The 14,184-nt window shown below is 36.1% G+C and overlaps 1 protein-coding gene across 3 annotated transcripts in view; it reads left to right on the forward strand.

Annotated features, from left to right (window-relative positions):
• The window catches only part of LOC5564742 (plexin-B), a 177,726-nt gene that overhangs the window by 131,472 nt on the left and 32,070 nt on the right, over positions 1–14,184 (forward strand). For 2 of the 3 annotated variants that reach the window (XM_021844154.1, XM_021844155.1), the window contains exons 3-5: positions 11,326–12,221; positions 12,287–12,518; positions 12,577–12,836. In XM_021844154.1, coding sequence (XP_021699846.1) covers positions 11,367–12,221; positions 12,287–12,518; positions 12,577–12,836 — 1,347 coding nt within the window. In that variant the 5' untranslated portion in view covers positions 11,326–11,366. Of the gene's footprint in view, positions 1–2,005; positions 2,496–11,325; positions 12,222–12,286; positions 12,519–12,576; positions 12,837–14,184 lie in introns of those variants that run through there. The other variant, XM_021844153.1, reaches the window with a different exon arrangement.

A 14,184-nucleotide genomic window follows, 5' to 3' on the forward strand; every position in this document is an offset into this window, starting at 1 on the left:
ATGTTGCATTGCTGCAATCGTCAGTTACACGCAACAAAAAATAAATCAAGAATTGAAAGAAGCTCTGCAGAAAATTGGGTTGTTTAGCGATGAAAAATTTACAGTTTTTTTGTAGCTTGATCAAAAGAGCACATTTTTATAAGAATAACACGATTTTATTTCGCTTCAATATCTTAATTTTTAAATTATAAATAATCAAAAAAGATTTACATCCGTCAACTCAATGACATTTAAGTTTACATAATGACCGTTCGTCCCGAAGTTAAATTTGCCGAAGGGTGATTCAAAAGCGATTTCCATACTGTTTCAAAAATAGTTCCAGGTCACGAAAAATTGTCAAACTTTGGATTCTAGTTAAATTTTTAATGTAGACTAAGAATATGTAAGAAACTGGATACCCCTAAACACGCCAATTATTGACTGGTTTGCTGGATATGGTACAGCGCGCGGCTGTTGTAAAGTTTCCAAAAAACGCGCAATTGCCCCAAATTTCACACGGCGAATGGTCCAGGAAAGGAACAACCGCATTTCTATGAAACACCGCCAGGAACACCGCAGTGTTATCACCCATAAGAATGGGGTAAAAAGAGAGTAAAACTACACGAAGCGAACTGGACTATCGAATTTCATACATTTTGCCTTATGAAAGGTGGAACGATTATTGCAATACGAACGCTTTATGTATCGTTTTAGCATCACTCCTCATCAAGGCGTCGATAGGAAGAATCGCAGCAGGCTGTGCGCGCGAGCGGCTGCGTTTTTGAATTCGCTGTCACGTTTATCTCGGTTCCGCCGATTCGGCCGATGAAAGAGCAAAACGGCTGGTAGTGCTATGCCACCCGACATACATTTAGAAGAAAAGTGCTGCTTTGTGAAGTTTCACCGGCGTAATCCGTGCGAAAATAGTAAATATGAGAAGATTTTAATTATCGGTAGTGTATTGTGTTGGTGTACGGCTGATTTTGAAACTCTAATTTTGCGATTGTAGTACTTAGATGGTTTTGAATGCCACCGATGGAACCAATGTAGCTTCGCAGTGTTTAATGCGAATTGTGTATCACGTTTGATGTTTGCCTCGATGTTGGGGAGTTAATCGCGACAAAATTTGCACAGTAATACCGCTTGGGCCTGCGGTCTAGCGATGACCGAGTGTCTTGTTTGACTTAGTGAAAATATGAAGGAAGTGCTTCGAATTATTGGGTCGACAGCGTCGTAGTCAAGAAATTTGGTGAGATTGTTCTGATCTGTATTGTTACCTTAATATACTAAATACGTGCCAGTTCCAAAAAAGCATATCTTTGGATTTGGAAGTGTGTTTGTATTATCATTATCCATTTGATAACGGTAATGCACACATGCGGGGCTTATTGTTGGTGAAAGTGACTTCTGAATGGACGTGTCTCTCCAGCCATTCTGAAATGGGTCACTGGATCTGCAATAGAGCTATCACCTTTTAACTCCTGGACTAAAGCTATCTGCAATAGCATCAAAAAACATTGCAGAAAGATTTCTTCCATAATATCACTGCCGGACAGTGGGTGTTAGTTGGATTACACACACACACACACACACACACACACTCCTCATCAAGGCGTCGATAGGTGCGTGGTGTACACTCGGGCCTATCGATCACAAGGTTCTTGGTTCGATTCCAGATTGCCGCGTAAACGTTTTTTGTTTTCAAATTCTGGTTTTTTATAAGGCAAATTTATGAATTTCAACCCGATTTCTTGTGGCGAATTTTCATAATGGGTTCCTATGTTTATCGATAGTCCACTTGCCTGAGTGTACGGTTGTTCCAGGACTGCTATGCTAATATATATCGACATTTTCACATAATCGCATTCTGTGGATTTTTCTTGCAGAGCACAATAACTTTACACATATTGCGAAAATTTCATTCAACGTGTAAATTTTGGTTTAAATATGTTTTTCAGTACCGGGATTGTTTTTCTTTTACTTGACAACCAGAATGCACCACGCAATGCACTTTATTTCTACGAATCTGGCAGCACGGACAGCTTCTGAAGTTGAAAAAAAAGTTTTCGGAATGTACTATTTTGCTGCCGTAGTTTTTTGCAGTTTATTCAATTAAATAGACTTCTCCTGCTATCCAATTTGTTCAAAGTTACAACAGTGAAGTGTGATTAACCCGGAAAAAGTGTGCAGTGCGAGAATGGTTCGGATTTTCGTAGAATAAAACCGATTGATCTTGCGGATTATTGTCGGAGCAACCACCAAAACAACATGGCTGACAAAGAAAGTTTCCTGTAATGATTCTGTTCTTACGACGGTGGCTACGAAAATTGCACATCCTTGCATAGTGTAATCAAAATAGAATCATGAATTAAAGTTAATCGGGTTGAACGTTAATCAATAGTGGCCGAAATGGGAAAGTGAAACAACCGAACGGATTAATGTGAATTATTCCCGTTCTTTGACTAAATACATAAATATTTACACAAATCGCCGGACTGATACTCCATAAATGAAAGGTGAGTAAGCAGCCTGCGGTTGCTTTGATTATGTTCCTCATTCTCCAAGGTGTCTGAGAATAAGTATTCGTAGGTGGTTACCTACCTGTATTCACTGTATTCCAAGAGATTGGTTAAAGTTAATCCAATAAGATTCCTAATCGGAATGTTGCGAAATGTTAAGTGTGTAAACTTTTGCCATTGCCTCTGGAGCATGGGGAGGGGGAGGCTTGAAGGGCTAGACCCCTCCAGAAAACTGTCGACCCTCTCTCCCAGGATTATTTTCCAACGCTAAAATGAAAAATTGATTTTTTGTAGAACATTTAAACTATTTTAGCGGTTCCGCCAGAACAATTTATTACAAATGATCATTTTTTTTATGAAAATTGGCATTGTGACGTCTTATATAGGGAAAGTGTACCAGTTATGGCCATAGTGGTTCCCTATTTGGCTATATGTGAAATTTTGAAAACTTTCACATTTTAAATCTTTTTGAATATTTTAGCATCAAGATATATCTTAAATCTAACTTCTACAACACACAAAAAATTTCAAAATTTGAAGGAATCAAAGTTATTACGTATGGCGAAATAGAGAACCACTATGTCCATAACTGGTACACCTACCCTAGATGTTTAAAAAGCCTACTATGTTTTATGAACACTGTAGAACATTCGTGCGATAATAGTTTTAAAAATATTCATTTTTTTATCTAAAGCTCTCGATTGTTTGCATTTTTTTTTTCAAATATCCAATCAAAACGACATGTACAATTTGTTATACATCTGATCCCGTATCTCACCCGTATGCGATAGCACTACAGTAAAACCATTGGTCCCCTCAATGAGCATTCCATACAATTTCTTTTCCTGGCTCGATATTTCTATCAGTCGATGGTCTCTTCAGATATCGACTCATGGAGATATCACAGTATTTATGATTAACATTTTCATGAATTTTGAATTCGTCCAGAAATTACACCCGGAATTCCTATGAAGTAATTTTAATTTTTAAGGAAGGACTTTATTTACTTTATCTTCTTGTTAAATTATTTAGAGTTTTTCTTCAGCGATATCTCGAAATGTTCCTTTAAAATTGGAATTCTGCTTTGAATAACTCCATAAGCTCTTGAAAGGATCCCTTCAAAATTACATTTTGTTGAATACTATAAGATTTTTTACAACAATTCCATGTCAAATTCTTGATGAAATGCCTGTAAAATTTATTTCTGAAGTAATCCTATAAAAATCTTCAAAACACTTCTGGATGAATTTCAAAATATTTTTTAGGAAAATTTATATAGCAATCTTCTTCTTCTTTCTGGCGTTACGTCCCAACTGGGACAAAACCTGCTTCTCAGATTAGTGTTCTTATGAGCACTTCCACAGTTATTAACTGAGAGCTTTCTTTGCCGATTGACCATTTTTGCATGTGTATATCGTGTGGCAGGTACGAAGATACTCTATGCCCTGGGAATCGAGAAAATTTCCTTTACGAAAAGATCCTCGACCAGCGGGATTAGAACCCACGACCCTCAGCATAGTCATGCTGAATAGCTGCGCGTTTACCACTACGGCTATCTGGGCCCCAGCAATCTACAGTTGAAATATTCTATGAATTATACTTAATTCTAGAAAAAAAAAACTTAAAGGAGTTTTCATATGATTTTTTTAGGAACTTCGGTGTCTTAAGAAAAATTCTAAGATAATTCAATGGTCATGTAGAACTAGGATTCAGATTGATTCCGGTTTTCTTAATGGCCAGAGCAAAATTGCCGATCAAAGGGATCACTACGTATCGAATCTTCAGAATTTTTCAAAAAGTAATTCTCCAAAACTGGACCCCTTTCTTTGCTTACTGTGAAAAAGTAGGGTGCATATCCTGCATAGTTTTATGGTTCATGCAATAAGGGTGTATAAAGATCGTTTCATCGCGAAATTTGAGAATGAAATAATGAGGACTCTTCTCCCCCCTGATATACAAAAAACCTGGCTACGCCCATGTCCCTCGCCCCCTTAAAAATCTTTGTAGGTTGTAAACGTGGTTCATAAGCAAATATTAACATGTCAAAATTTGAAAAACAGAAACAAAAAATATGACTCGATTTTGTCAGTCTAAAATTCATCTAGGGGCTGACAAAATCGTCCCTACTGTAGTTTACTACTGTAGTTTATTTCGTTATTCTTGTTGCTGAATGTATTAATTGGTCATTACGTTCATATGTCCTTAAAAAAATGAATCACTTTCCTTGTCAAAAGCTATTTTTTATTTGAAAACCAAAGTGACAAACTTTCTTGAGGAATGTAACCCTAATTTTTTTTTTGCGAGTGTTCTGGGAGATTGTTTTTATGATAATTGGGACCAAATTTTAAAACGGATTTTAGGCTGAATTTTCTAGCCAAGATATTTAATAAACATGGTTAAAACAAGAACCAAGAGTTTCTACTGCAATTACTGGCTGTAGGTAGAAACAGGGCTGGTAGCAAGTCACTTTTTAGTGACTTGGTCACTTTTTTCGACCTGGTCACTTAAAAGTCACTATTTCCAACAAAAAGTCACTAAAGTCACTTTTTTCAGAAAAATGGTCACTAAAGTCACTATTTTCGTGATCTGCTGAAAATTAAATTCAAGGCTGGTGGAACTTTTCAAACTTCATCAAAAAGAAATTGATATTTGTAATATCAAATATAGTGTGATTGGGAAACGAAAGTGTCAAGAAAATAGGGAATCCTAGCTAGCTTTATGGAAGAATTTAGGTGAATATTTCGTAAACATTTCCCATAAAAAATGGCAATTTTTTTCTGAGCAATTTTTTGTAGGAGATTCTGGCAAAACTTAGGGCAACTTCACCGGTGGACCAAATCACAGGTTTGGTTCAAATTTTTGGACCTTAGTAAAGAATTGAGCTTGAACCGATGTTGCAAATGAAGTTCCAATTTTATTTTATATCAGTTTTCAGGTCTATTTTCTGGAACAGGCTAGCAGCCTGGTATATTTTATGTCGGATTTGAACCAAGATTTGAGCTGTTTGATTTAAAAAGGAAAGCAAACATCAAGCTATTTTTCCGGGGAATCAAATAATTTCTACGAGAATACATCTAAAGATTCCTCAACGAAGTTCTCCAACAGAGCACTCCAGGAGCTCTTCCAGAAATTCTACCGAAGTTGTTCCGATGTGTCTAACACAACTTCCACCAGGAACTAATCTATGGATTCCCACCACTAGTTTCTTCTTGGATTTATTACGGGGACCTCTTTCAAGAATTCATCTGCGGATTCGCTACAGCAAAACCTCCGGGGGTTTCCTCCAGGAATTTCTTCGGGTATTTCCATCAAAAATTTCTTCGTAGATTTCGTCCAGAAATTCTTCCAGGAATTTCCTTCAGAAAATCTCGTAAGGATTTCCGCCAGGAATTCTAAGAATTTGTTTCTAAGAAATCCTTCGGGAATTTTCTCCAGAAGTTTCTCAGAGGATAATTTATCCGAGGATTTTCCCAGGAGGAGGATTTTGTTCAGAAATTCCTCTGGAGATTTCCTCCAGAAGAAAGCAAATTTAAACCGTTTATAGTGATATCAGTGGCGATTTCCATGCGTCAAATATACTGTTAATACATTTTAGCAACACATATGCGGTTTCAATCGTTTACTGTTTGTTTACAATGTAAGTACTAGATACCCCCATTGATTTGACCGCTTTTATTCTAAATTAATGATTAAACAGTCATTTAGCTCATGGAATGCAATGAAGTCAAATGGAACGTTGTGAAACGAAACGCTGAATCAAAACAAAACAGCCAGAAGACTAAACAGAAACACGGTTTTAAGTATTCAATTTCAAATGGTTTGCATGAGGTACCGTCCAAATTAGCGGGGGTGCACGGTATGCAAAATTAGTCATTTTCAGGGTCGTAGAACATATAAATCCTGTAACCTCACAAGTTTTACGATATGATTGTTTTCAGAAATTCATTTATTGGAACGTTCAGTTTAATTGTAGATATTAGTGTTATAAGTGTTTACTCAGAAGAAAGGGTTTTAATTTTACAGAAATTCTGCCACAAATTTTACCATTGTTTCAGTTTTTCTGCTTGTTTTTAATATTTGATAGGCAAGGATTTTTTTTTTTTCAGAATGTTCTGAAATTCATCCACTTTTTATGAATAAGTTAAATCTTAAATGTACCATCTTTCTGAGCAATCAAGGCTTATCCTGGACAGACAAATGTTAAGAAACATTTCCAGCCATTACTGCTATTCTCTACATTCTAAAATTACACAATATGTGCATTCGTAAATATCAATATAGAACGTATTTTCCTTTCTGGTTTATTTTATGACTAATACTTCTGGTTTTGAAGTCACTTTAAGGTCACTTTTTGGTCACTATTTGGTCACTATTTTGATCATTTTGGTCACTAAAGTCACTATTATTTTGGTCTTTGATTGCTACCAGCCCTGTAGAAAAGATTCTCCAATCTTCCTTCTTAGAAAAATGTCAACAAAACTTTTTTGGAAAATAAATTTGAGGCTCTAACAGTAACCTGTCAAGGACTAACGCTTATAACAGAAGTAAAGCATCCGCAAAATTACTGCTAAAAACACATATTTCACTGAAAACCCGCTACTCACATTCATGCGCTGATTAAGTCTTAATACTTTGATCGAATACTTCTATATCAAAAACGCGTTTCTATAACTATTTCTACCATTATTACACAATATGAATTGTAAATGTATAGTAATGTATGACTAATTTTAATAATCATTGAATAATCAAAAGCATTGAATTAAAATCTAGATTTTAATACACATAGAGTTGAATTCGAATCACTAACGAAACTAACTCATCTGATTCGGTTTGTTTCGAGTTTGTCCAAAATCAGTTACATCTTGGAGAGAGTTTTGCCATCAAATCCTTTGAGATATTTCATTATTATATACTTTATTAAAGAAACATTCAGACATTGGCTGGATCATTTCCGCCCTTGGCGAATTCGAAAGGATCACCGGGAGAAAACCGGGAAATATACGGGAATTTCAATTAACGCCGGGAAAATGTTGCATACTAGCACTTATGAAACTGTTACGTGATTTTTAACTGTAAATTTAACATTTGATTCCCAAGCTAGTCAATAAAGTCAGGGTATAGAATATGGAAACATAATAGTCTAAACGAAGACTTGTGTTAATTCAGTAATTAACTAGCCAATAAGTGAAAATTAAATGAAGAAAAATCTTGCGATTAGTTTTTTTATGGCATTTCATAATACACAGCATCCTTAGGGTAATATTATTTCAATCATTTTTAAGAAGCAGGAAAGGAAAGTTTACCTAACTTTTCAAAAACATTATTTCTATGAATTTGATATTCAAATATAGATATAACATAGCTTATCTTAGGAATTTTGAAAAATATCTTTCCGAATATATTTGGAATATTTAAACCGATGATCATGGTAAAAGATTTGACATTCGCTTCTTGTTTTATAATATAAAACAAAATATTATAAAACTTTAATCCATTCCAGATTTATAACTATCTGTGTTATTTTGTCAGAAATAATTGCACTGAGAAAAACTTTCTATGTTTTTGGGGCATATAATATATTGAATTAGTTTCGAATGCTTTATGAATTTCCATGATGATGAACGAAATTTTCGACAATTTATAAACTCTTTTTAAAGTCAACCAAGGCTGTGTGGCTGTTTTGAATTAAATTTATGGTTTATTCTTCAGTTGGCTAGATACAGTCGACTCTCCACAACTCGATATTCTATAACTCGATATACTCTATAACTCGATGGATTTTTCGGTCCCTTCAAATTCCCATACATCGTGCTCTCTACAAGTCGATATTTCTATAACTCGATATCTCCACTAGTCGATGTTACGTGAGAGGTAAATTTCTCTCCATAACTCGATATCTACCGTAAAGTACCCATATTTCGCGCGCGCTCCTAATTTCGCTCACTGACATTTTAAACATGTTTTGCGAAGAGAATTGTTGTTGGCTAGTACTACGAATAATTCTACTTTAGTTATGGTTACATAACATGCAATTATTTAGTCCAATAACTACCAAAAAATATGGATAAAATGGCAGTGAGCGAAATTAGGAGCGTGCGCGAAATATGGTAGCATCGCGGTATTTTAAAATCTTTCTTATTTTGGGAAACTTGGTCCAATTCATGCTAGGAGGTGAATAAATGCTTGCAAGTTGTAATAAAAGTTGAAAAACATGAAAATTAAACAAAATGTTGTCAGTAAAAATAACGTGATTTTTCGAGCATTTCTAAAAAAGTTTTCAAATAATAGTTTGTAAAATATAATCAACAAAATAATATTGCTTTCTTACAGAAGTGATCATATATGTAATAGAAATACAGAAATTTGTTCCTTCGATTTTGTGATTTTTCGTGTCGGTATATTCCATAACTCGATAATTCTATAAGTCGATGGCCCCTTGAATATCGAGTTATGGAGAGTCGACTGTATCATGTAAGCAGTGGTCAAACTTTTAGTGAAACTAAACATTTTCATAAAAATAATAAATTCCACGCTTAACTTAACTTTGCCGTTCCCATCAAGAAAAGTAAAAATTTCTGCGACAGAATTGACCAAGAAATTTTCTACTGCAAGCTCAGTTCGAAAAAAAAAACCGGACAATTGGTCTGTAATTAATTCATAAAATTCCAGCCATTTTTCAAACAGTTTCAGAGAGTGGTTCAAACACAAAAGTAAGAAACCGATAGACTTTTTAATTTACTTCAAAAACAATAAGTTGTGAGTGGCTGGTTTGTTTGGCAAAGTTGTTCACTTTCATACGCTACGTGTGGTGTGAATTCACTTAAGGTGAAAATAAATCGAAGCCAAGCCTCAAATTTTCAAGAGCACGGATATGGAGAACCAAACATCCATTTTAGCTGAAAACTTAATCGATTGGTCACTCGCTGGTGGTGAAAAATCGATTAAGTTTTCAGTTCAAACGGGTGTTTGGTTCTCCAGATTTGTGCTCTTGAAAATTTGAGGTTTGGCTTCGATTCATCTTCACCTTAAGTGATCCATGCTCAAACCAATGCTTGTTAATTGCTTTTAAATAGTACTACAAAAACAAAAAGCAATAACTTCAACTTAAGTTAATTTATCAAAGTGTATGCAATCACTTTAAAGCCTACAACTAACAAAAAAGGGACAAGGATTAGAGCTACACTGAAACTGTTAGATACATTCGTCAGCTACAGCTACAACTACAAGACCGTATTCAAATCGGACGTCTTAGTAATCAGTTAGCGATTCACATTCAACCGGAAATTCTTCAACTATGCTCATTTATTTTCTGGAAAGGCAACATTGCTCTGACGCGAAAGATAGCACACGCATCATGGCGACTATGTTTTACTGCATATATTCAGTGATACCTGTTACAGTAGATCAGCTTAATTATTATAGTCAAAGATTATAAACTCATACACAAATCAATTACTAACTACTGTAATTGCTAATCACTGGCACTTTGCTATTCAGCAAGACCAAGCTGAAGATCAAATCCTATCAGTCGAGGAACTTTTCATAAAATTTTCTCGATTTTCATTAGGCTGCCACACGATAAACACATGCTGAAATAGTCAATCGACAAAGAAAGCTCTCAATTGATGATCGGAAGGGCTCTTAAGAACGCTAGTTGAGAAGCAGGCTCTGTCGGAGTTGGGACGTAACGCCAGGAAGAAGAAGAAGATAAATGTATCTTTCTGTTGACTATTTGGCCGAAAATAAACCACTATGCCAAAATGAATCATGGAGATACCCAAGTATTATTTACTACTGGCTGACGATTGGGACGTTCGACTAGGATGACTATTTCAATATGATAAATTTTTATTCGACCACCTCGAGGGCAAATAAGAGCTGCAATAGAACACGCAGTTAATTTCTGCTATAGCAAAATCGGCATTTGAGATAGGGATTACTTCTTTGAGTTGATATATTCTCGTTGCTATACCTGCTAGACGAGATCGATTCGCTATCCAGTTCCCCATGTAGGCCAGGATGCGTTATCAGTTTAACTGTTATCCGTTTTGACTGCTTTGATATTCCGTTTGAGGCCGGACATCAGGATCCACCCATTAGGTATCCGCAGTCTTCCCATAAACAGAACCGATGTTTAACTTTGGTTTGAACTTTGCAACCACTGACCATCATATGTTGGACATGTACAATATGCCTAAGCTACCAATTCGCCTTATGTTCCGCACTTTTGCGCCCAATGACGATATTTTATTTCTTTTTTTTAAGACACCGACACGTTAATGCTCCCAGTGGACGATTTGTCCTTCGAAGGTAGCACCACACTGGACAATAGACTAGCATGCAACGTCCGAACACGACTGATCATTCCTTTTTGCATCGCTCTCCGCCTCAAGGGCAAGCGACACAATTGATGGACCAAATACTACTTGCTATTTTTCGGCGATATTTTATTTCTTCCGTTCTGATAACTAGAGCCTCTTTCTTGTCATTCCGCTTCACTGTCTTCGATTTCGGGTTTTCCTTGGACGCTGGGTTGTACCCATGGTTGTTGTGGAATCGTTTCGGATAATCCCGAGGCACTTTCTTCTAAGTCTACTTGGTCTGAGAAGTGGGATTGACCACTCGAGGATCTTGGCTCGTACCCGCTTTCGCACTCTGGAGGATCGCCGCGTAGGTCACACCCAACCGATTCAAACTGCAATTTTTGCCAAAATGTTGAATATGTTAACAATATGTATTAATCCAAATAACATGCCCAGTAATGTTTGTTTTATATAATTTAACGAAATACAAAACTTGTAATGTGATTATTATTATTTTTCAGGTATTACATAAGCATCCATATAACGATTATTCGAAGCAACTATGTCCGTCCTACTCCTGCTATGTTTGCTTCATGTCGTTTACCTGTCAACAGTAACGATAAGTGTATCCGCCGAAGGATCAATAGCAACTATAACAGCATCTTCGTTAATACCATCACATAATGTGGTTGCACAATTCACGTTGGATAACAACTCATACTTTACTCATTTAACATACGACAAACATAGGAATCTCTTATATGCCGGAGCAACTAATAGAATCTATCAATTAGACGCAAATCTCAAACAGCTCAATGAAGCTATTACGGGTCCCAAACTGGACTCGCCACAGTGTCATGCGGGAGGATGTTCTCCTGACGAGGAAACTTTCGAGACGAATAATCACAACAAAATCTTGATTTACAACAGTGGAGGTGATACTCTAATCGCCTGTGGCAGTATACACCAGGGAGCATGTGAAATCTACTATCTAAGCGGCAGATTTCCAGATTCCTCGAAATATATGGAAGTTGCTCTAGCTGCAAATGACGAGACATCTTCCACATATGCATTCATCGGTCCGAGCAAGTACCAGTCGTGGAAGAAAGAAGATATACTCTACGTGGGCACCACATTCACGAACGTTGGTGATTATAGGCATGACGTTCCTGCCATATCATCCAGAAAACTAGACGATTTAAACTATGCGGAATTCTCGATACAACAATCGAACATTAACATTGATGTGAAATATCGTGACCATTTTCTGGTAAACTATGTGTACGGGTTCAACAGCTCTGAGTATGCTTACTTTGCGGTGGTACAAAAGAAATCACATCTGGCGGACGAAGCTGGATTCGTTACCCGACTGACACGAATCTGCGTGAATGATCCCAACTACGACAGCTATACAGAGGTATGTGCAAGAATTATTGATTTAGGTTCTAAAGCTCAAATAATTTTCATTGGAAAACTTTCTAGGTAACCATCACATGTTTAGTCGACGGAGAAGATTACAACATTCTGCGCGATGCGAAAATAATTCAAGCGGGAATAAAGCTAAGTCAAGATTTGGGAATCAAAAAGGACGATTACGTTCTAATTGCCGTGTTCTCGCCATCGAAAGAGATAACCAACGAGCCGCAGAACAACTCCGCTATGTGTGTTTACAGTTTGACAGAGATTGAAGAAGTGTTCAACGAAAACATTCACTGTAAGACAAGTATTATTTCATCTGGGGAGTAACTATTACACTTTATTACTTTTTTCAGCTTGTTTCAATGGTAGTATCAAAGACAGAAACTTAGGATACATCTCTGGAACGATAAACGATGGCAAGTGCCCTGTGGTGGGATCAATCGGCAACATTTTCAGTTTTTGTCACGTTGGGCTAAAAATCAGCGGCGTGACTCCAATTCTCGCCAGAACTCTCTTCAACTTTCCGAACGAATCGGTAACCTCCGTCACAACTACTAATACCGGACCTCATACGCTTGCGTTCTTGGGCACTTCCGAGGGATGGATAAAAAAGGTAAGTGTAATCATGTTGAAGTGATGAGTCAGGGCTGTTACAAATGATGGTTTTTTGAGATTCGCGCATATGATTTTGTTCAATGTTTTGAATGACAAGCAATGCTTCGAATAAGAAGTACTAGAACAAAAGTTGTTAGCTTTCACTTGAACTTATCGAAATAGTGAAAAATGTTTTTGGTTGTAATCAATAGTGATTTGATTGTTTACCAATAGTATTGAACCAACAAGTAGACTATTTGAGTACTCTAGGCATCATTTGAGTACTTAACATCATTTCAATAACTTGTTTACAGTGATCAGTGGGTATATTTCACTAAATATGCGTATTAGCGTTTCAAACTCATGTGTAAACCTTTGATGTCATTCAGAACATGACGACAGATAAGAGATTTTAGAGATTTTACAACCCTTATTGCATAATAAAGCGAAAGATTGTTAGCCTGTCAACTATTACTCCCTACCGACCCCTGTCGTTATACGGCTGAAAAGCCGATCGATAATTGAGTAGGCGAAGAAGCAAATCGAAAATACACCCAGCAGAGAAGACTCTGTGATCTGGTAGAACCCACACGTAGTTACGTAAAGTTAAATTCTACAAACCCCAAGCGAAACATAAAAACAATGCTCCTTAACCATGCAATAAAGTAACTTTGATTTTTTTTATAGTTTTATGAGTCAATATAGAGTAATGGAACATCGACTCAGGTTTAATCGTATTTGCAAAATGAAAACACCAAGTACTGTTAGTGATCTGCAATAAGAATTGTTAATTAATTACGTCACCCTTATACAGAGCGGCGATTCTCCTCGATTGAGCGATGAACAATACATTAACCCTCTAATACCCAACCCCGCCTTTGGACGGGGTACACCTTGGAATTTTGTGTATTTTTTCGTAGCTCGGAAATCAAAATGATTTTATTTTTGCCTTAAACCTTGACGCAGAGAAAAGTTTTTTAAGACTTTTGATTTTTTTTGTGTTTTTGAAAATTGTTTGAAAAATTGTATTCGTATATAACCTGGGGTTCATTTAACGTTTAATATAAAAAATCGTATCTCTTATATTTTTCTACTATCAACCTACCACAGAAGAAGAGCTTGGTGGTATTTAAATAATCCAAAACCTGTTTTTCCGTTAATTACACAAACAATAAAAAATAAAATCCTGAAAATGATTAAAAATTTAATATTTTTAGAAGTACCGTAAAAACTTGAAATTTTATTATTGCCAAAGATCAGTAACTAGAAGAGGCTTCAAGAAAAAATGAATAAAGATAGTGATGTTCAGAAATAAAAATTTAAAAAACCAAAAACCAAAATTCATAAATTTGCGAATAAAATTAAAT

This window comes from Aedes aegypti, chromosome 2 (genome assembly GCF_002204515.2).
Source record: "Aedes aegypti strain LVP_AGWG chromosome 2, AaegL5.0 Primary Assembly, whole genome shotgun sequence".
NCBI classification, from domain to species: domain Eukaryota; kingdom Metazoa; phylum Arthropoda; class Insecta; order Diptera; family Culicidae; genus Aedes; species Aedes aegypti.